The 24,493-nt window shown below is 40.8% G+C and overlaps 1 protein-coding gene across 4 annotated transcripts; it reads left to right on the top strand.

The window, feature by feature from the left end:
• Window positions 1-320: 320 nt before the first annotated feature.
• On the top strand, window positions 321-23,945 carry nup93 (nucleoporin 93). Of its 4 annotated transcripts, none has more exons than XM_088299373.1 (22): window positions 321-479; window positions 1,210-1,392; window positions 1,719-1,836; window positions 11,493-11,555; window positions 13,798-13,926; window positions 14,687-14,761; window positions 15,903-15,995; window positions 16,071-16,210; window positions 16,344-16,476; window positions 17,482-17,639; window positions 17,773-17,938; window positions 18,093-18,186; window positions 20,850-21,041; window positions 21,114-21,240; window positions 21,309-21,381; window positions 21,774-21,818; window positions 22,305-22,421; window positions 22,536-22,654; window positions 22,752-22,869; window positions 23,027-23,110; window positions 23,186-23,314; window positions 23,605-23,945. In XM_088299373.1, the coding sequence occupies exons 2-22, from the start codon at window positions 1,214-1,216 to the stop codon at window positions 23,713-23,715; spliced, it is 2,463 nt and encodes an 820-aa protein (XP_088155499.1). In that variant the 5' UTR covers window positions 321-479; window positions 1,210-1,213; the 3' UTR covers window positions 23,716-23,945. The 4 variants fall into 4 exon arrangements, with proteins under 4 accessions (XP_088155499.1, XP_088155501.1, XP_088155500.1 ...); XM_088299375.1 differs by having other exon boundaries at window positions 23,608-23,945; XM_088299374.1 differs by lacking the exon at window positions 321-479 and adding an exon at window positions 990-1,072.
• Window positions 23,946-24,493: the final 548 nt, after the last annotated feature.

Genomic DNA, 24,493 nt, shown 5'->3' on the forward strand with positions numbered 1-24,493 from the left:
CAATGTAAAAATACTGAACACAGCAGTAGTTGCAGCAATTAGAGCAGAGAGCAGCCAGTTGCATCTTGTCACAACAAAAATACATGTGGTGCCCCCCTGCAAACAACACCAACAGTATATGGTTTTCTCGCCTAAGCATGCATTTTTAAGTAAAGATGCTAGTTTCTCTTGTGTTTTTTTAATGAAATTAAATAATTTCTGCTGTTCTGTTAATTGTTTCTCAAACCGTGTTCGACAGTCTTCTGCAGTACTGTTACTGACCAGGTGGTGGAGTATCGAGCTCTAACTCTGTCCATTGAGGAAGGCGAACAAGTGTGATTTCCGGTGCGGGTCTGCTACCTCGTCCAATCAGCTTCGCCCGTTGAAGTGCCGGGGCAAATAACACACTACAAGGCTGCATGGTAGTGTGCTGGATATACAAGTGATTTTTCAATAATACGCCCAAAAGATTTTAGACTGTAATTCGTCTCAAACAGCAGGTAAATAAATGGTAGTCGTCCTGCTACTACGTACAGAAATTCCAACAAGTATTTGGAAATTTAGTCATTCCTTTTGCATGTTAGCATTAGCCCGCAAGCTAACATCGATTTGCCTCGCTAGCAGTAACCCGCTCGTCAAAGCGCGATCAATGCGGTTTTGGGTTTCTTAGTCTCAGTGTTTTGAGCATAGCGCCTTTGTTTGTTGACACACAAGGCAGCATTTTCTGGTCTTGATCATGATACAGTATCTTAGCAGTTTGCCAATTTAATGTGACAATACGCGCGAGAGTTCTAAGAGTATTGACAGCTGTCAAAGGGGATTTTTTCCCCCTCAATATTCCCATCAAAGCATCCATCCATTTTCTGTAGCTCTTTTCTTTATTAGGGTTGCGGGTGAGCTGCAGCCTTTACAATCTGGCATTGTCTGAATGGCTGGGTGAGCTGGACTGGTCGCCTGATCGCTATATGGCACATATATACCAGTCCTATCATTCACACCTTTGTACAATTAGTTAATTGCATCCAAAAACATTGTGATTGTCTGGCCACCAATACAGGATGTACGCAACCTCCTGCGCCTAATCAGCTGCCAGGTTCCAGCTTCATTACTCAAATGGCGTGATTAAAAAAAAAGCTTTCTGGAATTTCTTACCTACTTTTGTTATTTTTAATGTCGGTGACATTTGCATTCTACAAATAAAGTTGTATTGTATTGTATTCCAACCCACAGAGGCATGGATGCAGAGGGCTTTGGGGAGCTGCTGCAGCAGGCCGAGCAGCTGGCTGCGGAAACGGAGGCTGTGTCAGAGCTGCCACATGTCGAGAGGAACCTTCAGGAGATCCAACAGGCAGGGGAGAGACTTAGGTCTCGCACGCTCACCCGAACATCGCAGGATGCTGCTGATGTAAAAGCGTAAGGAATTTGATGGCATATAAACTTAAATATATATGTGACCTTTTGACGTTTTTTGATGTGAGATGTTCATGAGCTTTACAATGTGTGAGATGTTCATGAGCTTTCCAACATGTTTTTCTGCATAGCTTCTTTACTTAATATAAAGTTCCTGTCTAATTTAAGTAAAAAAATTGATTTTTAACATGGCTGACTGTCACTACAGCCACAAACGTCACTGAGATGTCTATTTCGCCTTCTTGTAGAGACCAAGCTTTGAGACAGTAATCTTTGTTGAATCCCACTGTCATGTTCATTCATGAACAATTTCTTTATCCGCACCTCAGGTCTATCCTCCTCGGTTCCCGAGGTTTGGACATCTTCCATATTTCTCAGCGACTGGAGAGTTTAAGTGCAGCTACTACCTTCGAACCGCTGGAGCCAGTTAAAGACACTGACATACAGGTAGGATTAAATTAAGAGGCAGTTTCACCACTTTGCATTGTTCATATCAATTGCCGTATTTTTCGGCATGTATGGTAATCTTTTTTTTTTTTCCATAGTTTGGGAGGTCCTGTGACTTATACGAACGTTTTTTTTTTTAAACAAAATTTGGCTGGTCCTGTGGCTTGTACTCAGGCGCGATATTCATTATTGAAATTAGAGCTCGGACTGGTGCCCAAAATTCTCATTCCTAAACATGTTTTTTGGGCGGTTTTCAAAAACCTTTGCTGCATTACCACTGGTGTCACCTTCTTTAGCATGATAAAAGGGTGGTGGTAATGTACCAAAAGTATTTGCCAGTAGCCAAAAGAAAGTGGAAGAATAAATGGAAGCAGATTAAAATCAACTAATGTGTGTCATATCTGTAGTTTAGCATGCGGTTTCATTCTGCCATAACCAAAGTTATTTTAGGAAATGAAAAGTCATAAAGTGACTAAAATTAAAAAATATATTTGTTAATGAACAAAATAAAAACGAAAATGCTTTAAAAAAAACTAATTGAAACTACATTTTATGTTTATAAAACTAATTATAATTCTAATGAATAATTGGGCGAACCCCGCTCTCCTCTCCAGTATGACATCGATGTGTGTTTTTTTTTCTTATGATGCCTTTTTGACTAGCGTGACTTCCACCTATCTCCAGTTGGGAAGAACGTCAAGCTAATGATGACCCTGCCAACTATGTATTTTTTTTAATCCACAAAAAGATTGTATCAGTCAAGGAATACACAGGTTTTTATACAAATAGGACATGAGGTGTAATGAGGCAAGTTATATTTTTGAAGGGCGGGGCTTGTTCCCATGCATTGAACGGACCTGCGAATTATGCACTGCTGGCTTGCATTTTTACCACTAGCGCTGCTTTTTTATCTACTGGTTTAAGAAATTCCAAATATGGTCAAATATTGTTGTAAAACACAATGTACAGTATATGTAACGCATAAAGTTTATCTATGGCTTGACAGTGCACAGCTGTGTCTCGCTGGCTTTCCACACAGAAATAGATTTCCGGTGTGGATACTTGGCGGCAGCATTTCTCTGTTGGTGTGGGTGCCACTTTCTCTCTCTGTCCCTGCCTCTGTAAGATTATTGTCATTGGCAGTCTTTAGCTATCGATCAACTGCAAACTTGAAAGGAGGTATGTGGTTGGCTGGCCTGAGTTGTACATGCAGCACACCCATGTAAACTCCACAAACACTGATAGAATCGTCATTTTTTATATCAATATTTTGAATGTTCATATCTAGATATTGATACATTAACGATATATCGCACAGCCCCTCTGCCAACACCCAGAAGAAGGTGAAAGGACTACCTTGCATGTACGAAATGTGAACACTGACATACAGGTCTTGTACCAAATGGTGAGCTCCTCATTTTAGCATCAATGGAACAATCAGGGATTTTAATGATTGAGCCCTGAGCAACTGTGATGTCATTTTCAGTCGACAGAAAGTGACAAAATGGCTGCCTCCTAAGATGACTAAAACGGGCCGGGGGATTTTACTGTTTAACTCATAAATGCAATATTAATCAGAATGCCGTGTTTTGACTGGTGAAGGCGCATAGAATTTTTTATTGCAAAGAGTTTTGGGGGTTGACTTCCCCTTTAAGTCTTATTTTCTTCTCCAATTCCATTTTCGTCTCCTCTTGGCGCACAGGATGTAAGTTAGGTTGGGTGCTTTTGACCGACTGATTGACCGTTAGTGCACTTAGCTTTTGGCAGCATTGGAGTACGTACGTACGTACACATGCTCACACACATGCAGCCACACACACAATCTAATTGACTAGAATAAGTTCCTCTTTGTGTGGAGGCTAACCACGACTCCACTTTAACAAGCAGCTTCCTGGAAGATGGTTCACACAACCGTTACCGTTGTATAACTATGACCACTCTAGAAGTCATCACATGATAATTTATGAAGCATAGAACTGGTACAGGGTGGGAGTGTTGTTGATGGCGTGGTATATTAAGTAGGGCCCAACAGATTTTTTTTTTAAATCAATGCCAATTTATGGCATAAAAAATACAAATTACAGATTATTCAGATGATTAACTAAACAAAATATATAGTGCATAAAGTCTTTGCCATGCGCCTAAGGAAGCAAATGTAAAAAAATAAAATAAAGTGATTTGAATATGAAACATTAACAAACGAGCTGAGCTTGTTCTTTTGTAACAATGTAGATCAGGGATTTTCAACCCTAGCCCTCAAGGGGCAGTGTCCTGCCTGTTTTCCATCTCTCCCTGCTGCAACACACCTGATTCTAATGATCAGGATCGATCAAATGATCGAGTTAATCACAGCTTAAAAAAATAATTCATCGTTATTAATTGGAATTCGAACTCTCTCTAAAATATGCCATATTTTAGACTTGAATAGCTACGATGGAACTGGAATTCCTTCTCGCCATGAGTACAAATCACTACCTGCGTATTTATTGTTCCATTTGTATTCTTTTTTATTTGAATTCCTCACCCAGAGGCCAAGCTAGCTTGGCGCCTAGCATTCAAGTAGTCGCAAATACTTCCGGGAGTATGAACGACAGCTTGACGTAGACGCGACTTAGTCACAATATAAACTTGAACCTGAGACCAATGTAAGTGCATTTACATGGAGGTTTGTGCCTGTTCAACAATGCTTCCTGAATTGTATGCAGCCTTAGGTAGTATGGATGATTTTGTTGTATAATTCATGAATGTAAATGTAAACACCGCATGTCTCGGAGCATGTTTGTGCAATGCGCGACCTAGTATGTCAGGCTTCAGTGACCTAATACATGCTGCTGTGGTTCCTGTGAAACACCCAAAAATGCATCAGGGGAATAGCTGCGCAAATGATGTTTCCGTTTGAGTGAACACAAATTAAAAAAAGATTGTGCTGAAGAAAGTCGTGGAGTGTTGGCTACTTATGTGCATGTTTCGCTCATGTGCTTCAATGGGAAACTTTCAACAGGAACATCTGATTTTGTTCATTGCTCCTTGGTTTTGTTTTATACAGCAGAACCTCTGTTGTATGATTTTTGTCAGCGCAGTGATTAGACGTCTTCCTCACAGTTGAAAGACTTTGGCAGCGTCCAACATTACAAAACATGTTTTTGGGTAATGGGCCTGATTTAAAACCATGCATCCATTATCGGAATTGCTTAGCCTCACGGGCGTCTCGGGCATGCTGGAGCTGTCTTTGGGCAGTAGGCGGGTACACCCTGAAGTGGTTGTCAGCCAACCGCTAGGCACACTAAGACAAACAACCAATCATCCTCACGGTCACACCTAGAGACAATTTAGAGTGTCCAATTAGCCTATCAAAATTGATTTTGGAATGCAGGAGACAATACTTACCCAAATTCATATTTACATGATTGGAACTATTATAGAACTAAAATTTGTACCGGTAGCCCAGTCAGGCTAGCATCCGTGAACTTCGGGTGGCCCGGTCCTTGTAATAGTTGCGAATGCATGTTAAACAAATTCCAGCCAGCCGCCATGTGCATTATTTTCCAACTTCATCATTTGCCCTTGTATGATGGTTCATCTCAAAATCTCAAATACTGTTGATGGGTTTTCATGATGCCATTAGTTAAATCCTGTAACTGAGTTTTATCTTGACATGATTTCCATTGGAAAGAATCGAGGTGGCACAGTGGTGGACTATTGTTTAGCACATTTGCCTCACATTTATGATGTTTGAGTTTTCTCATTTAACTGAAGACTAAAAATTGTATTTGGGGTATTGGTCCTGTGATTCAGACGGGGTGATTTGTTTTTTTTCTCCTTCAATAAACAGAAAAGGCAAATTCAATTCTTCAAATCCGGTTTTGTTTTTTTGGATTACCGCACCTCTTAGTTCTTTTTGCCATCAATTCACATTCTAGTGGCTGACAAAGCACTAAGCACGAGAGACGAATGCATAAAAACGAGGAAATATGGAGGACTCGATAGATGGATAGAATAGTGAAACATAAGGCGTGGAATGCTGAGAGCGTTGCTGGTGGGGAAAAATGGCGTCCGACCGCAATTCATTGCCTCTCTGTGTCCTCATCTCACTTTTCCCTGCTCTCTCCCTGTTCCTCACCATTCTCTTGTTTGCTGACTCTCATTTTTCCTGTACTCTCTTTTTCTCTTTCTATTTTGTCATATATTTTTTATTTTCTTCCATTTGTATCCTTTCCCTTCCTGTGCCCTCGTCATCTCCACCCCCACCGGCTTTTTACATACACGCTCATCCTTCAGCACTGATGGCAGCAAATCGAGTTGGTTGAGCACAGACTATCTGCAGCGCTACATGAACATAGCCACACGGGATGTGTGTGTGTGTCGGGGTGTGTGTGTGTGTGGGGGTGTGTGTGTGTGGGGGTGTGTGTGTGGGGGTGTGTGTGTGTGTGTGTCAGTGACGGTCGGTTACTCGCTCCTACACTCTTCCCGGTATTATGAATGAATGTGCGTGTGCGGCACGTGCATCTTGCCACTCTAGCTTGAGCTGGCTCGCACATAACGACTACAGCTATGCCATATGTCGCCGTGAATGAGTGTGATTTCAAGTGGTGTGTAGAATAACATGTTTGCTTTGTGTGCTCCCCACCCATGTGCCTCAGAAGCCCTTCATTAACTAAACATGACCCTTAAGAGCACGATTAGCCTCATTTCGAGACAGGATGTCGGAAGCCATCAACCGAGGGGGGAAAAATCCATTACTGTAATTGCATTGAAAAAAGGGAGGAAGGAGAGGGGATGGGAAGAAAGGATGCATAGATGGATAAAAAAGAAAATGTGTGGGATGGAGGAAGGTAGGAGGCGGAGGGCTGTCAGCGATGCTTAGATGAAGTGAGGGAGTGTGTGAATGAGAGCAAGGATATGTGGCTGAGGGAGGGGGGAGTCAGCTGATGGTATGAACAGATAGCCTATATGAATCCATAGTTCCTTCCCATGCATCCCCCCCTGTGTCTGGCGTCATAGTTGGTACGGCCCTCTGACAATAAAACCACCTCCAGTGAGTCTTGATGTGCCACTTGCACGCGCTTCTCCGTGCTTCATAGTCACTGACCTGCTTTCAGGCAGGAAAGGGCTGCAGGCGCACCGCCATGCCGGCCAGACAGGGCCACGGGGAACACGCCCCAGAATGGCGGCCAATGCCGCCGCCGCCGCCTACGCCCTGGCACGGACCGACACGTAGGGATGGAGAACCCAAAGGGCGACGCAGCGTTGTCCAAGCCCAGAAACCGTGGCACAGACAAAGAAAAGAAACATTTTTAAAAATTCTTCTGCGTTCACACGTGTCCTGTTTTCTGCCAGGCTGCCACTGAGCATGAGTGAGTATTGCCCACACGCATGAATCTACGCACACACTATCAGACAGGTATTTGCTTTGTCTGCCTGTCTTCATTACTCTTTTCGTTGCTTTCATTACATTATTGATCACTGACAAATGCAATATAAAGTGAAGGAAATGGAATAGGATTAACATATTTTCCTGGCTGTGGTATTTGTATAAATAGGTGCATGATTTTCTAACCGGGAAGTGTAGTGCGGGGTTTGTTCCTTTCTCATACGCATACTTAGGGCACTGGTCAGCTCTTTGTGTCATGTCAAGTGAGGGCAAAAACCTCATGCACCCACTGTCGTGATGCCAGAATGTGCTTCCCTCCCTTATTTTCACTCTCAATTTAAACACTTTTCTCATAGCATACTCATAGATTGAATATCCCTGTGACATTTCGTGACAAATTTCCCTGCAAGTGCCGAGAGGCCGCTTCTGGTTGCAGACCGACTATCTATGAAAGAAGGCCTGTATGGACCGGCGCATTGAATCAGCCAATGTGCCCGTTAACAAACGTGTGAGAATAGACTCTCGTCACGTACTAACCATGCATGGCTTCATAGTATGTACTTTTTTGCATAAAATTGGGAAAACAAGTCGAGACATCTATTAGATATTCACAAACTTTGCAATAAACAAAGACAATGCCAGAAACTTCCATCTGTTGTATTTTTCATTGCTTTAAAGACCACCCTCCCTCATTTTGACCTACGTAATGTCCTAACACTCAATTGTTTATCTATTTTTTTCTGTGGTTGCGCTTGTGAAGCTTCTGGGCTATTTATTGTCAATTGGCTGTGAATGTTCTCTGTGGTTAGCAGGTCTTCGAGGATGCACAATGTAAGGGTGGGGCATCCAGAAAGCGTACATCTCCAGCCACACGAAATAACATGTTGACCGTTTGACAATTGCCATGTATGTTTCTTCATACGTTTCCTTTTTGGTACGATTTTACTATGTACATATTCTGCTTTACACTGGCTTTATTTGACAGGTTGGGCCTGAACATATGGTAGAATTGAAGCATCAGCAGTCTTTCAACTGCTCGGCCTCGGCCTGACGAACATGTCACTCTCAGCCGTCTTGTACTGACCAGATTATACATGTTATAAAAACCTTGTCATTGTTTCTGGGATTATTTTAAAACCAATTTCCCACTTTCCACAAATGAAACATGATCCCTGATTGGGAATTCATTGGTTATTATTGTCTTTTGTTAAGCTGATTGCAACAGGGACAATGCATTCAGATACAGTATGTGAACAAAAACGGACGTACTGGATTTGTTGGCAGAGCGAATTGAGCTGACGTCAAAACAACCGCACCGAAAAATCGTTCTGCTTCTTATTGCAGTTCATTTGAGGTAGGAATGTAGCGGAGATACTACTGTGTTTCTCAACGTGTCACTGCTGTTTAAAATTCTGGCCGAATGAGCAGCTCTTCTCGCACTGCCCGTTTCTGTAAAAGATGTATAATTTTCCCTTTCAACAATTGCAGGAAGAATAATTGGATATCTCCCAGAGACAAAGACAATGATAGAACTAGTGTTTTTTTATTTTATTTTTTTATGCACACAGGATCACATTGGTACCAGGACAATAAATGCCACGGCTTTTTTTTATTATTATTTTTTTTTATTTTATATTTGTTTTTTTGTTTTTTTTCTTTTACAATCTTTTTTCACCAATACAGCAGCCAGCAGGTCGTCATGACTCACAATTTAGCCAGAGTTTGCTTCTCGGTGTAAAATAAAAGAAAGCAATCCAGTAGATAACTGCGGCGTAGTGTTACTAACCCTATGTTAGTGAATAGAAAAAAAATCTCTGCGTACAGAAGACAATCTATCTAATGTATTTGGGATGCAAGCACTCCATATAACTCGGATATCAGCAGATGATGCTTATTTAGCGGAAAATTAGGTTAAAAAAAGCATCAAGAACATAGCTGTAAGATCAGTTTTTAAATTATGAGGATAATGAATAAAAACCTTAAATGTAAAATCCAGTCACAGACATTAAAATTGCCTGTTTTCTAATTTTATCTCACGGAGGTAGAGGGAGTCTGAGGAATGCAGACATGAGCAAAAGACTTGGAAATATAGGACAGAGAAGAGATGTGACTAATGGTAGGAAAATTCAACCAGCAGGTGGCCTTTATGTGGTACACAAGAGAGGTGATGAGAGAGGAAATAGGAGGCCAAGAGTGCTTATTTCTCTGTAAGCGAGCAGCCTCACTTGCCACTTGTCATATCCTTCTTGGCAACCAAGATGATACGGTCTGGCATAGACAGAAGAGCAAATAGCACGGAAAATGGCATAATTATTAAATAGATAAGCTATTATCTGACAGTGGCCACATGATGGGCTCTTCCATCAAGCCTGATGGCGTTCGGTTATAGTACATAAATTGAGAAAAGTACAGCCGTCCTCGGGGCATTTGAGGAGAAGGCGCAATTTATGTCCTCGCTGCAGTTGTATTGATTTCAGTGGCTGCAAAACTGTAACAAAATAAAGCCTAAGCCAATCAAAAACCTCCTAGACATATCTCTCGTTGTCCCTTCAGTTCGGTTTGGCCAACATTGACACATTTGTTAATTTGGCAAGCACATTTTTGAAATTTTTTTTATTTTAATTACACACAAATGCAACACTGGAGATCATTGAAGGTGTTACCACTGGTTAACCTCTATACCATGGGTGGGCAAACTTTTTGATTGGTGGGCCACAATGGGTTCTAAAATTTGACACAGGGGCCGGACCAGGAGCAGATGGATGGAGTGTTTTGGTAACCTCACCACATCTGAGAAAAAAAATGCATTTAATTTTAAATGAAAGTGAACAAAAGCATTACAACAATATATGTGTTTGACACATCACAATATATAGAAAATAAAACTTTAATACGGTTTATTTAATTATTTATTTTTCAAATTCGGCGGGCCGGATTAAAACGTTTAATGGGCCGCATGTGGCCCCTGGGCCGTAGTTTGCCCACACCTGCTCTATACAATAGGCAGTTTGTTCTTCATGATGAATCATCAGATTTTAGAAAATGGTGAGCCTATGTTCTTGTATCATATCAAGCAATGACTAAGATGGCAACTTTTTTTATGGCTTCCGAGCAAGATCTTAAGTGACTTCATTCCCTAGAATGGCAGGCATCGCTTAGACTGTAGCTGTCTGACATATACGTGAATCATTCCTTTAGATATCTGTACGTCATGATCGGAAAGGAGTTGAGTCACTTTCAGATGAGTCATCAGGCTGATGTTGTCGTTACGTACAATAATTATCATCCAAGAATGAGAGTACGGGCGGAAATTACATGCAATCAATCTATTGTGGATGTGCAAAGCGGTTTTTTTTTTTTTTTAATGTTCTGAACTCCTATATCCAAGGTAGTGTTCAAATATCATGTATGTGTTATATTGAGATGAGCAATGCTGCCTTAGGTGCTTCAAGAATAATCAACAACCAACGGCATTGTTATTGATTGATTAATTAATTCTGCACCTCCTCAAAGTTCTTTTTTTGTGTGCATGGTAAAATGTTAAAATTTTCATGGGTGTAGCTTACAGGCTCCTTTTTAGAAAACAATATTCCCCTTAGATTTCCATACAAGATATTCTGCCTCAGCACTTGTTGTTCATTGTGTAACACAGCCAGTGGCTCACACTTTGAGGACAAAGCACAAGAGCTATCTGCCATTTTGATGTTTTCTCAAAATGGCCGCTCCATATGCTCTGCGGTCACTGACTTTCTTTCCTTTTGCGTTTTCCGAGTGCCGCCTGATACTCATCTGCATGCAGCATTAGTTACGTAAGGGCCACTTACAAACGAACACTCTTCTGATTGCTAAATTTGCCGTTAAAACACATCAAGTTGGATGCGAGTACAGGTTTCATATGGAGAGCCGCAGGAGAGGGAGGGATGTTTTTTTTTTTTTGCAGCGGAATCCATTTTGCGAAGATGTCAAAATGGTGTCTGTGCTGATTGCTGTCTCATTGCAAAATGGCGTGTGGAGAATTAGCACAGCTCAAACTGCGAACACTTGCCGTTCCATCTGTATGAAATAGCTAGTGTACGTTTCACTAATCCCGACACATGCTTGATAAGCAGCGACTTGTGTCCTGCGGAGTAAATGTCTGTGAAATCTCTCCCTATAGAAGTATTCACATTTTATTTTGTCATCATTTTGAGCAGCCAAGCTAAGATGTCATTCTCTCTTTCTCTTCCTCTCTCCGACTCGCTTGGCTTGCCCGGCCCTCTTCTGCTGCCTTCCTGTCTCTGCACAGGGCTTCTTGAAGAACGAGAGGGACAACGCCCTGCTGTCCGCCATCGAGGAATCTCGCCGCAGGGTCAGTGCCTCCCCTCAAGTGTTTCTGATTTCTGCTCAGGTCAAGAAAAGAGCTTGAGATATGTGACAGACCCAAGTGGGAATTCAGATGAAGCACCTCGGAAATTTGCAGGGCTAAATGATCTTAGATTATGAAATGTTATCATGATAAAATAGCATTGGAAATGAAAGGTAACATCAACTTTAACGTGATTAATTGCTGTTTTAATACCATCTTGCCTGGATTGTCACTTTTTTTTTTTTTTTTAAATTGAACATCTTGTTAAGAAAGTCTGATGCCTTCTGACCACAGGAACACTTAAAAACACACACTTTTTCTCATGTCTATTGGCTGTGATCCAAACGTCCTTCCCTTCTGGTGCGGATCTTCAGGGAATGGTTTTGAAATGGCTTCCCTGATGAGCAGATCTAATAGGCCCAGCCTTTAATTAGTTGTCGTTCCCATTATCTCCCCGTTCCCTGTGAGGGCCGGAAAGACTTATGTGAAGGGTTGAAACGCCAAAATGCTCTAATGGCATAAAAAGAAGCTTGCGTTACATCTCCCTACAGATGTCTATATCCAGAACCCCACTGTTAAAGAAAGTGTGCCTTGCAGGATTTATGACAGAATACAATACTTGCACTGTTTTCACTGTTAGCCAATTTAAATACTCTATCAAAACAGTTTATGGAAATATGCATTTGATATCACCATTATGAAACATGCCGCAAGGTTTGAATCGCCCTTTTACTCATTTACTGACATTGGCTGCCTAAGACGTCAAAGATCAATTTTTTCTAACTCGGCTGGTAGTGAATTAGTTAAATAGTCACTTAATGAAAGTATTATACCATCTTAGTCGGCAAGTGTTATCTGGTGGACGATTTACAAAAACGACGGAAACCGCCACACCAAATGAGCATAAATGTCACATATTATGCCCAGGTGATGTGCTCAAATGTGTAAAAGAAAAGCTGAGAGATCCAGGTAGTGACCAATTTAACTCTGTAAATGGGGGCTGCAGTCCAGATTGGTATCTCCCTGGGCTGGAGATGGGAAAGATTTAATTATCTAATGTTCCCATTATCTCATGTCGAGTCTCTGCGGAGGGTTAAAATAGACGAGTCCTGATGGGGTTTCACAAGCTCTACTTGAGTCTAGAGCTAGTTATTAACATCTTTTACTGAGGGTGCGCGTGAAAGTCTGCATGTGGGTTCAAGTTGTGTTCTTGTACCATTTACATCCACTTACCGTAATTTACGGACTATAAACCACGCCAGATTAAAAGACACAATAGCAAAATTTAGCCATAAAAATAGATTTGTTCATGCATTGGCCGCTTTGGACAAATAGCCGCAAGTCTCCACGTTATTAAATGGTGTATTATCTATATATTCTAAACACCGGGAGACTTTTTACCCCCCAAACAATTCAGAACGCAGCTATAGTTAAAGAGCATACCGGAATCTTTCTCAGTTTTGTGTTGTCACATGAGACAAAATCACAGATGAACTTGGACTGGGGTCGTGCTGTAGAGAGAGCTGTGTTGATTATACTTGATTACTTTGTTCAAATTAAGCACAGTTTAAGATGCTTATTTTGTCTCTCAAGTGCTTCTTCACACAGCTGTGCGTATCGCTTACGTGTTTTTGCTCTCTCGCTCTCTGGGTCACTCTCAGTTGAGCTCCCAGTTAAAGTGCCAGTTCACACAACAGCATTTCATTCCACCCCAAGTGCAAATATTTAAATTCTCTTCACACGGTACTTGACCCGATTTGGGACGTTGACAAGGACAGACGAAACCCCACTTCCTTCCCTGCTTAGTCCATCCTTTAAAAAAAAAAAAGAAAAGAAAAAAAATATATATATATTTATACAAAGAACCTATATATGAGTATTGAACATATATTTTATTTCAGATTTTGACACGAATGAAGTCTGACCTAGTTTGCTACTTTTATTTTGGCACTCTGGTCATTTATGCATGGATCATACCTCATTGTCCACTCCTAAAAAATGGAAAAACATGTCATTTAATAAAACTCAAACATTTCTCATCACTTGACCTCTGAAACAAGCGAAAGAGCCTCATTCAAGGGGCTTCTAAACTACGCCCATGTTTGGACTTCCTAAATGGATCAATTAGCTTGTCGCCTGGTGAGTGTGAGTTGGAATGGTGTGGTGCAGGTCCATTGTTTCCATCCATTCTCACACACATTTGCAATTTGACAGTATAACTGAAATGAAGAGATGCATGTTTCAGACATTCCTGCTCGCTGAGGAGTACCATCGTGAGTCCATGCTGGTCCAATGGGAGCAGGTGAAGCAGAGAGTATTGCACACTCTCCTGGGAGCAGGAGAGGACGCGCTCGACTTCAGTCAAGATGTGGAGGTACAAGACTTGAACCACAAAGCTTCCGCAGCCTTCATTTTTGTGGTGGAGCATTGTAATAAAAGTGAAATGTGTGTCTTTACTGCTCACGGTTGTTTTGCAGTGCACAAGGCTGCTAAAACTTTGCAAAGTGAATTGTTTGTCTTTTGTATGTAGACCTTTTTTTTTTTTTTTTAACTCGTGTCTATCATGAAAAAGGAACTTTTCTCAAAATAGAATGCCACGTCCACCTTCTACTTATAAATAATGAAGACAAAAGGATTTGTGTCTATTTTTGGTATATTTCAGACGTTTGAACACAGGTTTCTGACTTTCTCTGCTGTTTAATGTAGCAGCTTCAGAAAACATTTTTTGTTGTTGTTCCCAATATGTCATATCTGTTAACACATTTCTTAGCTTCACACTATTCATGTTTTACCGATTTCATACAAACTGCTTGCACCGCTATTAAGTTTCAAACTTCTTTTTTAAGAATTGGTGTCTGGTCATCAATCTCTACACGAAAACAATATTTATTACTGTACATCTTGACCGCAACTAAAACAACAGCTGGTTCATAGTCACCTGTGTTGGGAAAAGAGGTTGAAGAATTTTCTACTTTTATGAATTGATAAAAACAACCGTACCACCACCAAGAGGTACATACCCATGAGCAATTCCTTACGGGAATAGCAACATAAAATGTTCATATAGCATACTTGAAAAAGATTGTGTACTCCTGTGCAACGTATTCAGTTGCTTTTCAATGTTTTTGTTGTAGCCCAGCTTTGTGAGTGAAGTAACGGCACCAGGAAGGAGTGCTTTGGACAGCGTGGAGGTGGCCTACGGACGTCAGGTGAGTCAACCCAGTGGAAATCATGGTTGTGTTCGGACAAGCAATTTCATTCCTCTCCGGGTCACAGTGACAAAAGTCAAATCTACAATATGTACATTTATTTTCTCGATAAGAGTATTTTTAGAACTACCTAAATGATCTTTTTTTGCAGTAATCAGTTTACTTTTTTTTTTTTTTTAAATCATAGATATATTTATTCTGACTACAATATTTTTTTACTAAAATGTTGCCAGTGTACATAATGTTAACACATAAACACTTATTATTTTATGGTTGCTCCCTTATACACACCCATGGTGGATTTGAAATAAAACAAGATGTGATTCAAGAGTTTTCATTTTAAAAAAAATATTAGGAATTAATGCCGTTTTACACAGAGTAGCAATTTTTTTTTAGTATTTCGTTAAAGTGACATAATTTTTAATATTACCATATATTGTACACAACTGCATACTTGTCGTTCGGCACCTGCAGATTCACCGATTCGTGGATGTTTAATCCTTTTTTTTCGCGAGCAAGCCTTCGTCTTTCATGGAGAATGATTATTGGTGGTCTATCCCTGCTTATGTGAGCTGTTAATATCGAAAGGAATTTGTTGTATCCATTATGCCGTCTCCTGATTTTATAATAAATATATCAATCTGAATTCGAACAATGTCTATTACATTTAAATACACCCATGCGTGATTGTTAAATAGAATTTAGGTCACATCAAGACAGATCAAACATATTGATTGATGGTGCAGCAGAGGAGGATTGTGGGTAAATTCTGTCTCTCATTGCCTCTCCTCCCTTGTTAGCCACTCTGACCTTCTCTCGTTTTGTTTGATCTGCAGCTCACACAATGTGTCGACACATTGCATGCAGCATCATTTGTCTCTTTTTTGGCATCTTTTTCGATGACCTTGTTAGCATTGTAGTTGTCTTCTTGCTGTTTTTTGCCGTGAACCATTTCACTCGTTGGATGTAAGATTTTGCTTTTAGTCAGGAAGCTGAAGATGGTATGGTAGGCTTCTTTTTTTTTATTTATGGTATGATTTCAAATATGGCAATAAAATTTTATGATTGAGCATTTTCCTTTCCACTTGGTGTGTAATTTCTGTTCTATTTGATTAATTATAACGATCACTTCCTCCTTTAGATCTACGTTTTCAATGAGAAAATTGTGAATGGTCACATTCAGCCGAATCTGGGAGATTTATGTGCATCGGTAGCAGAAAGCTTGGACGACAAGGTAACTGCAAATGTTCCTCTTGTCTTTGCAATCGTGGATGTAGGCGTTTCTCATTTGCTGCCATCTTCCCACTAGAATGTGTCAGACCTCTGGCTGATGGTGAAACAGCTGACCGATGTTTTGCTGGTTCCTGCCAAAGATACTCTGAAGAGTCGAACTTCCGTTGAGATGCAAATGGCGTTTGTGCGGCAGGCGCTTGGATTCCTTGAAAATAGGTGAACTTGTGCATTTCAACTACTCCTGAAATTAAGGAATTTAAGCCTTGATATTCACAACCTGGTGACTGTATTATTGCTAAAATCATTGTTAATAAGAAGCTGGTTCTGTGGCTTGTCTCCTATCTTACAGTTATAAAAATTATACCATGGTGACTGTATTCGGAAACCTACATCAGGCCCAACTGGGAGGGGTGCCTGGAACGTATCAACTTGTACGCAGTTTTCTTAACATCAAGCTACCTGGTCCCCTGCCTGGCATGCAGGTAACACTTGCTTCGGTTGTGCTAGAATTGTTCTCACTCGTTTGGTTGTGTTTTGTGTAACGTAATCCTCCCTCCGTTGGGAGTCTACGTTCCTGACACCACCATCCCCATCAGTATTTATCACCAGTTGGAGGCGCTTGATTGAGGACTGGTTAACGCCAAAGTAAAGTCTAGTACAGTAATCTAGCCTAGATGTAACGAAGGCATGGATTAATTTTTCCAAGTGCTGCTGGGAACAAAAGGGCTTCACTTTAGCCAGCTGCCTAAGATGAAAGAAGCCGGATTGAACCACAACACTAATTTGCCGATCTAATTTAAAATCACTGTCCAATTTAAAACCCAAGTTGGCTTTCGATAAGATGCCAGGGGGCCGAGGTTAACAAGGTTGAAGGTAGAAGGGTCACTGGTACCGAACACCATAAATTGTCTTCTTTTCGTTGAAATTCAAGAAATTAAGTCGCATCCAGATTTTGATTTCCTCTAGACAGGACAGACATGGTCTCAAGGAGAAAGTGTCTTTTTTGCTCATTGGGACATTGATCTGAGTATCATCCGCATAGCAACGGAAGGAAATTCCATAATTTCGTTGGATGGAACCTAGGGGCAGCAAGTATAACGAAAGCAACAAGGGCCCCTGAACGGAACCTTGTGGAACACCATACGACAAAGAGGCAGACCGGGACTCAGAGCAACCTAGGCAAACACAAAAGGTCTTATCGGCCAGATACGATCTAACCTACTCTAGAGCGCTACCATTGATACCTAATTTTAATACACTGAGGCGTCTTTTTATAGATTGTCTGCATTTACTTTTTCAAAGGTCTTTAAAACCACTTTTTACACAATGGAAACACATTTAAACACATACAATAAATTGAGAGAGAGAGAGAGAGAAAGAGCAATGGATAACAAAAATGTTTTCCAAACACTCTGCTAAATGGGAATAGACTATCTTTGTTTAGGTTTGTTGCAATGCCTTAAGCGTCACGTCTGCTCGTACAACAGGATGGTGAGATTGAGGGCCACCCAGTGTGGGCTGTGATCTACTACTGTCTACGTTGTGGAGACCTGAATGCAGCCATGCACGTAATCAATCGAGTTCAGCACCAGCTGGGAGATTTCAAGACCTGGTTTCAGGAATATGCAAACAGCCCAGACAGACGGTCAGAATATATATATTTTAATTAGTTATTTATTTTTTTTTACATTTTCACCTGCGCTCACACGCACACACAAAGGCACTTGCTTCATTGGAATCTCAACTATAGTTTTTTTTTTTATATATTTGCCATTTAGCCTCTCTCCAACTTCAGAGAACAAGCTTCGTCTTCACTACCGCAGAGTACTGAGGAACAGCGCCGATCCGTACAAGCGAGCCGTTTACTGCCTCATCGGGAAATGTGACATCAGCGATAACCATGGGGAGGTGGCGGACAAGACTGAAGACTATTTATGGCTTAAGGTAAAGTATATCTGTTGAAGTATTTGTTCTCAGCATACTTGTAAACAGAAGCTTGCTCCCAATGTTAGGACTTCCAATCCAATTCTTGATATGCTTCTTGAGTTGCTATCTACTCTCATCTGAATAACTCTTGCATAATTCTTTCTCCCTGTAGCTAAATCAGGTCTGTTTCGATGATGATGGCAGCAGCCCACCTCAGGACAGACTGACCTTGCCACAGCTACAGAAACAACTGCTGGAGGACTACGGTATGTGAAGTCACAGAACTGATCAACCGTAGTTTTTTTTTTAGTTTTTTTTTTTTCTTTACTACAATTTTTATTTTACACCATTGTACAAAAAGGCAGCAAAAGCTGTGATTACAAATGGAATCTGTTTGCTTTTGCCTGACCTTGCTAATGACTGGATATCACTTGGTTAATAGCCAAGATCAGTACCCAATCTAAAAAATGAATCAGACACCACAGGCTTTGGAAATTGCAATGAAAATGACTACATTGTACTATTCAACAATACCCATGATCTTAGCCTCAGCAACTGCTGTTTGAGAAGAAGCTACAAAGACATGTGACTACAGAGGAGCGATATGGGAGGAGGTAGAAATATTTTGGGGAAATGATGCAACGCTTTTCTATCTCGTAATTTCATGGAGACGTTTACTAAAAATAATGTTGCGTCATTGCCGTGCGTAATAAATGAACCGTTTGCGTGGCCGAATTACTAACATCACCACGATTTGAATTACAGTCAAATGAAAAGCCATCACCGTTACTCCCAAAAAAGCAGATTCACGGACAATAGGAGTCTTCCCCCAAACACTCCCTCGCTAACACGGAACGCATGTGGGGCTTTTGATAACGTAAGTCGGATGCGTGCGGATGAGCGTTCATACTGCAGATGCATCGCATACATGTCTGATTTATATCCACATGCGAAAAAGGCTCAGGTTGGATTTAAAAAAAAAAAAAATTAAACTGTATTGTTCACGGTGCATGACAAAAACCATATATGTGATATATATGGGCAAAAGATTTTGAATTGAGATGCAGTATGAACATAGCCTAATTACCATATATTTATTCCATCAGTGATAAGAAAGGAAAGGGCTGTTTGAACCCTGCTAACAGAGTTGGTAGTGGGACCTGTCAGGAACTTTTCTCATCAAACATTCCTGAACTTGTTTGAAAAGTATGCAAGCATGTATCCGTGACCCACCAGAAATAACAGCAGGCTCTGTGGCCTACGGTTTTTCTCAACTGGCTGTCTTTGCACAATGATCCTGCTGCATTCTGATAAGACTGTAGTCTGCGCTCACTAGGCCTCACCCTCTCACTCGCTCTCTCTCTTTCTTTCGCACCCTCTCCTCTCTCTGCCTCTCCCACTCCCTCTGCTCAGCGGGAAGTGCAGCCTCAAGCCCCATTCTGTTTTCCCCCCGTTGCCTCGGCCCCCTCCGTTGCCTGGCACCATGTTCCCCGTTGTCCTCCATCTTGCTTAACAGCGGGACACGAAGCCCAGAGCTTTTTCTCTTTCGCTGCGTTTCTGGCAGCACTCACCCGTCTCGCTTGGCCTCTCCCTGTCATCCTTTTGACGCATCCTCCTCTCTGTCCTCCTCTTCTGTCTTTTGTTCTCCTTTTCATTCAGTCCTCTCACACATGCGCCGTTGTTTTCTCTATCATTCTCCCACTGATTTCCCCCCTTTTTTGCCGCCCTCCATTTGTACATTTGCTATTGTACAAACATCCGCCTTCTTTATCTTTCCTCTCTCTCATTCTTTTTTCGCTCTTGCCCTCTCTCGCTTCTCTCTCTCATTCGCACTGTGCTTTTTGAACTAAAGCGCTGCCAGCCTGAGATAAGGCTATGAAATGGCTGACAAAAGTCCACCCTGTTCTACTCCTCAAACTTGGAGGCAGCAAGAGGATTAGGCGTTATAATTAAAAAGTAAACTTGATGACTAAGTACCTGTGCATTAGAGAATGTTTTCGAAAGTCTTGTACTTACATGTTAGTTGTCATAGCCGGACTGTCAGAATGTGAAGATCTCGAAAGTATAGCGCTTATTGTTCATGTGGAACAAATTTGACATTCTTTTGAGTAAATTTAAAGCTTTGGTAGATTTAATTGCATTTTTATTGTTACCAATGTCAGAGTTTCGCTGTGCAGCTAATGGCTGCACATGCAGAGTTTGATGGAAGCAGGCTGTTTGCGCACTCATTTGCTGAGCGGAGGCGTTCCTCTGTGCTCATTTATTACAAGTGATGTGGAACCAGCGTGCTACTTACTTTATTCTAATGTATATATAAAAAAAACAAAAAAAAACAAAGCCTCCACTCATATTAACGCCATTTCTGTTGTATACTCTGTTTCTTTCTCTGTGTTTTGTTCTGTTACAAACAAGTTACCATGCAGCGTTAAGATCTTTGCTTTTGTAGAGATGATTTTCCATCGAATTGAAGCATTTCTGATTGGTCCACAGCAATATTGTTTGGCCAAGCTCTAAAGAAAATGGTTGGAATCACAGTAGCGACATATATTATTTTACTTTTGGATTTTTCCAAAAATACCTTTTGTATATGTAGATTAACATTACAGGCATGTTTTTATAAATATAGTTGTTCAACAAAAAGGTAATAGTCATCCAGTCCCCCCTGCAATAAATGAACACACCTGGCCACAATATGAGGAAACATAGAAGTTATGTTCAAGCTTTTCACGTTAAACCACATCACGCACAATTCTATTGCATCACTGATTTTGGATGTTTCATTAAGTACAGAGAAGGTGTCATTTTAGAAAATCTAATTACTTTTTAATTAATTTTGGGTGTGCAATTTCAAGAAGAAAAAACGATTGAGGTGTTTAATTATGATTGTTTTTTTCTTGATTTTGAAAAACTCTTTTGCTTCATCCAACAGGGGAATCCCATTTCTCTGCAAGCCAGCAGCCTTTCCTGTATTTCCAGGTCCTATTCCTGACCGCTCAATTTGAGGCCGCCGTGGCATTTTTGTTTCGCGTTGAGAGACTTCGCAGTCATGCCGTGCACGTGGCATTGGTGCTTTATGAGCTACGGCTGTTGCTGAAGTCCTCTGGCCAAAGCGCTCAGCTGCGTGAGTATAAGAACATACAATCAGAATGAAGCAAAGACAAATTGTTTTTTTTTAATCTGCATCTATGTGCAGTGAGTCAAGAGCCCGGTGACCCCCCCACTGTCCGCCGCCTCAACTTTATCCGCCTGCTCATGCTTTACACTCGTAAATTTGAGTCCACGGATCCACGGGAAGCCCTGCAGTACTTTTACTTTTTACGGTAATTATACTCAGTCCCCTCCCCCCCTCAAAAAAATGTCTTCTAATGCATACAATGTTTATCTGCAGCAATGAGAAGGACAGCCAGGGAGAGAACATGTTCATGCGATGTGTCAGCGAACTTGTTATTGAAAGTCGAGAGGTGAGTGACATAATTTTCTCCAACACCTTTTGGTCCACTAACTACTAATAGATGTCCCCTAAATCATGAGGCATCTGATTTACTTGAGTTTAATATTGCGGTAAACATACCAGAGCAACCTTGAACAAGTTGTTTTCACCTGCAGTTCCTTCGTTGTATAATGCTCAACATATGACAACCCAATTAAGTGCATGGGTGACCTCGAATTAAGTTATGGTGGCATCATTGAAGTAATCAAAATCCTCTTTAGAATGGTGTTGCAATAGCCATGGCTTTGTGGGAAGCATTTGCAAATTATTTCCAATTACGGGACGAGATTGGACATCCACCAACATTTGTATTCAGAGCCACTACTTAATTTGATGGGAATGTTTTATCTTTGTCTTTTACAGTTTGATATGTTACTTGGGAGATTGGAGAAGGATGGAAGCAGGAGGGTAAGAAAATATTGTATAATCTGAATTTCTGATTTTTTTGAGTATTGCTATAGTCCAATTATTCTTTGAAGTTTAATAGTTGCTTTGGCCTTGAGGGAGGCCTGTGCTTAACTGAGTGCCATTTAAGTTTGTTTTGTATAATGAACGAGTTTATCATCTACTAAGGTACTTTTAAACCGCTCAGAACGTTTTCTTGCAATTCAAAATATTATGTCTGACAAACATACAGTTGAAAATGTGGTGGTTTTCAATAATTAAAATTCGGAAAGAAATTTTTATTTATTGCAGTAGTTCAATTCAAAAAGTGAAACTTAATCAATGAGGTTTTTTCCACAATATAACAATTGATTTAGATGCACCCTTTATGTAAGGAAACATGTTTCAAAGATCCTCAGCTGCAATCATTCCTCCTGGCATGATTCACTTTTCTTGAAGCACGATGTCCTCGTTTCGCCTGCCACTGATTTTACCTTGGTCTCTCTCCAGCCGGGGGTCATTGATAAGTTCGCCGGCGACACCAGAGCTATCATTAGTAAAGTGGCTTTTGAAGCCGAGAACAAGGGTTTGTTTGAGGAAGCAGTCAAACTGTATGAGCTGGCCAAGGTGAGTACACCTTCATCTTTGTCTCGCTTTTTTCCAAAGCAGAGCTCATTTTAACACTCCTACCGTTTCCTTTTGCCTGTGCTATCTGTGTTCTCACACCTTGCCCCTGTGAAGAATCCAGACAAGGTGTTGGAGCTGATGAACAGGTTGTTGAGCCCTGTCATTGCTCAGGTCAGCGCTCCTCAGTCTAACAAGGAGAGGTTGAAAAACACTGCAGTGGCCATTGCGCAGAGGTCAGAACACACAATAAAAGTAGATTATGTACTGTTTGAAATTCTTTCAAGTTCATAGAAAGGATTAAAGAGGATGATTTTTCATCTCCGCTTATAGGTACCGCTCTCAAGGCATTGCAGGTGACAAGTTTGTTGACAGCACTTTCTACCTGCTTCTGGATCTGATGACCTTTTTTGATGCGTACCACGGAGGCCATGTCGATCGAGCATATGATGTGAGTGTTTCAGAACTTGTCTTTTTTTTTTGCGCCTTACGGTATTTGTAAGGACAAGAAAGATAATCAATGAATTTGTAATGTTGAAGTGTCGTAGGTGTCATAAGGAGCGTGGTAATGTGAGGTTAACGGCCTTAATGTTGTCCCTGCCTGTCAGGTCATGGAGCATCTGAAGCTTTTACCCCTCAGCCAGGACAGCGTGGAGGAGAGAGTGGCGGCCTTCAGGAACTTTAGTGATGAGGTGATGAGGAGTACCTGAATCAAAATGGAAACATTGTGATTCACACATGCTAAATGTATGCGGTATCTTCTGTAGGTGCGTCACAACCTGTCAGAGGTACTGCTAGCCTCCATGAACATCCTCTTCACGCAGTACAAGCGTCTGAAGGGGACGCCGGCTGGCACCCAGGGACGAGCACAGAGGACGTTGGATGACAGAGACAGGGTGAGTATGTGAGCTGTTTAGGAAGTAGACTACATTTTTGTGTAATCAGTTAGTGTATTACATTTCTTTTGAATGTGAAAATATTCCACGCATTATAAATTAACCTAAGGGAGCTATCAATATTTGGAAAATGAATCAATCATTCGGACATTTCTTCAGTTACCGACCTGAACCTTTGACTATTTTTGTTCCTGCTTATCAACCACTACCAAATGATATTGTTTGTTTTACACATCCTGTCAGATGCTCTGGTTGTATTGTAATCTTCACTTGGTGTGTTACGATCACAGCAGCTGCGCGGTCAAGCCCGAGCCCTGATCACGTTCGCTGGAATGATTCCGTACAACATGGCGGGAGACACCAATGCCAGACTAGTGCAGATGGAATTACTGATGAACTGAGCTGTCACTACCCACAGAATCATAAACAACCAGCGGATGTTTTGGTGACACCAACCTATTACCACACTCTCATTTACATCATGTCATTTAAACAAGGCAAACATTCATTGTTTGTGTTTGCATGTATGTCTTCTCTTTCTGTCATTCGTTTTTTTCTTTTGAACCATTTCCCATTGTACTGTTTCATATTTGTACTGCCAGTTAATTTGAATAAAAAAAAATACTTTTCAGTTCTGTTGCATTCACATTTTTCTTTTTCCCTGCTTTATTTTATTGCATGCCATTCTTTTTGTTTTCCAATTGCTGTCAGGTTTATTGAAAAGATTCTGACATCCTTCTCTGAAACCTCTGGTCATTTTTTACCTCAGCCAGTTTTTTTTCCACATGCATTTCAGGCTCCAAACATGGCTAAATGCACTCAATATTGGAGGCATCATGTTCTATATTGTTAGCCACATTTTATATTCCCATGGGTGTTCAAACCTAAGAACAGTTTATAAATAAAAATTATTTTGCAATTATTCATAAACTTAAGAAGTCTGCAAGTAAAAACTTAAGATAGGAGGAATGAATTATTTCTATTTGCATAAACGGTATAAACATTTGTTGAGGAGGCATAAAGAATGTTAGCAATTATTGGTCTCGGTGTACAAAGGGCATCTCTAAAGATGGTCGCAGACATTCATGAGCTGTTGTAGACCGCAGACATTTTTTTTAACTTGTCCTGTTCACTAGAAGTGCCTACATTTATGTTTCTTATGTATTGAGCTCTTTATCT

The sequence above is a fragment of the Idiotropiscis lumnitzeri genome, chromosome 6 (assembly GCF_059441095.1).
Source record: "Idiotropiscis lumnitzeri isolate Australia: NSW breed Sydney's pygmy pipehorse chromosome 6, RoL_Ilum_1.0, whole genome shotgun sequence".
In the NCBI taxonomy this organism is placed as follows: domain Eukaryota; kingdom Metazoa; phylum Chordata; class Actinopteri; order Syngnathiformes; family Syngnathidae; genus Idiotropiscis; species Idiotropiscis lumnitzeri.

What these genes read in the sequence shown, in the direction of transcription:
- nup93 (XM_088299373.1), top strand. Translation starts at nt 1,214, where the DNA reads ATGGATGCAGAGGGCTTTGGGGAGCTGCTGCAGCAGGCCGAGCAGCTG. An exon ending in AACTGTATGAGCTGGCCAAG is followed by an intron (nt 22,422 to 22,535) that starts GTGAGTACACCT and finishes GCCCCTGTGAAG; the next exon opens with AATCCAGACAAGGTGTTGGA. An exon ending in TCAGGAACTTTAGTGATGAG is followed by an intron (nt 23,111 to 23,185) that starts GTGATGAGGAGT and finishes TATCTTCTGTAG; the next exon opens with GTGCGTCACAACCTGTCAGA.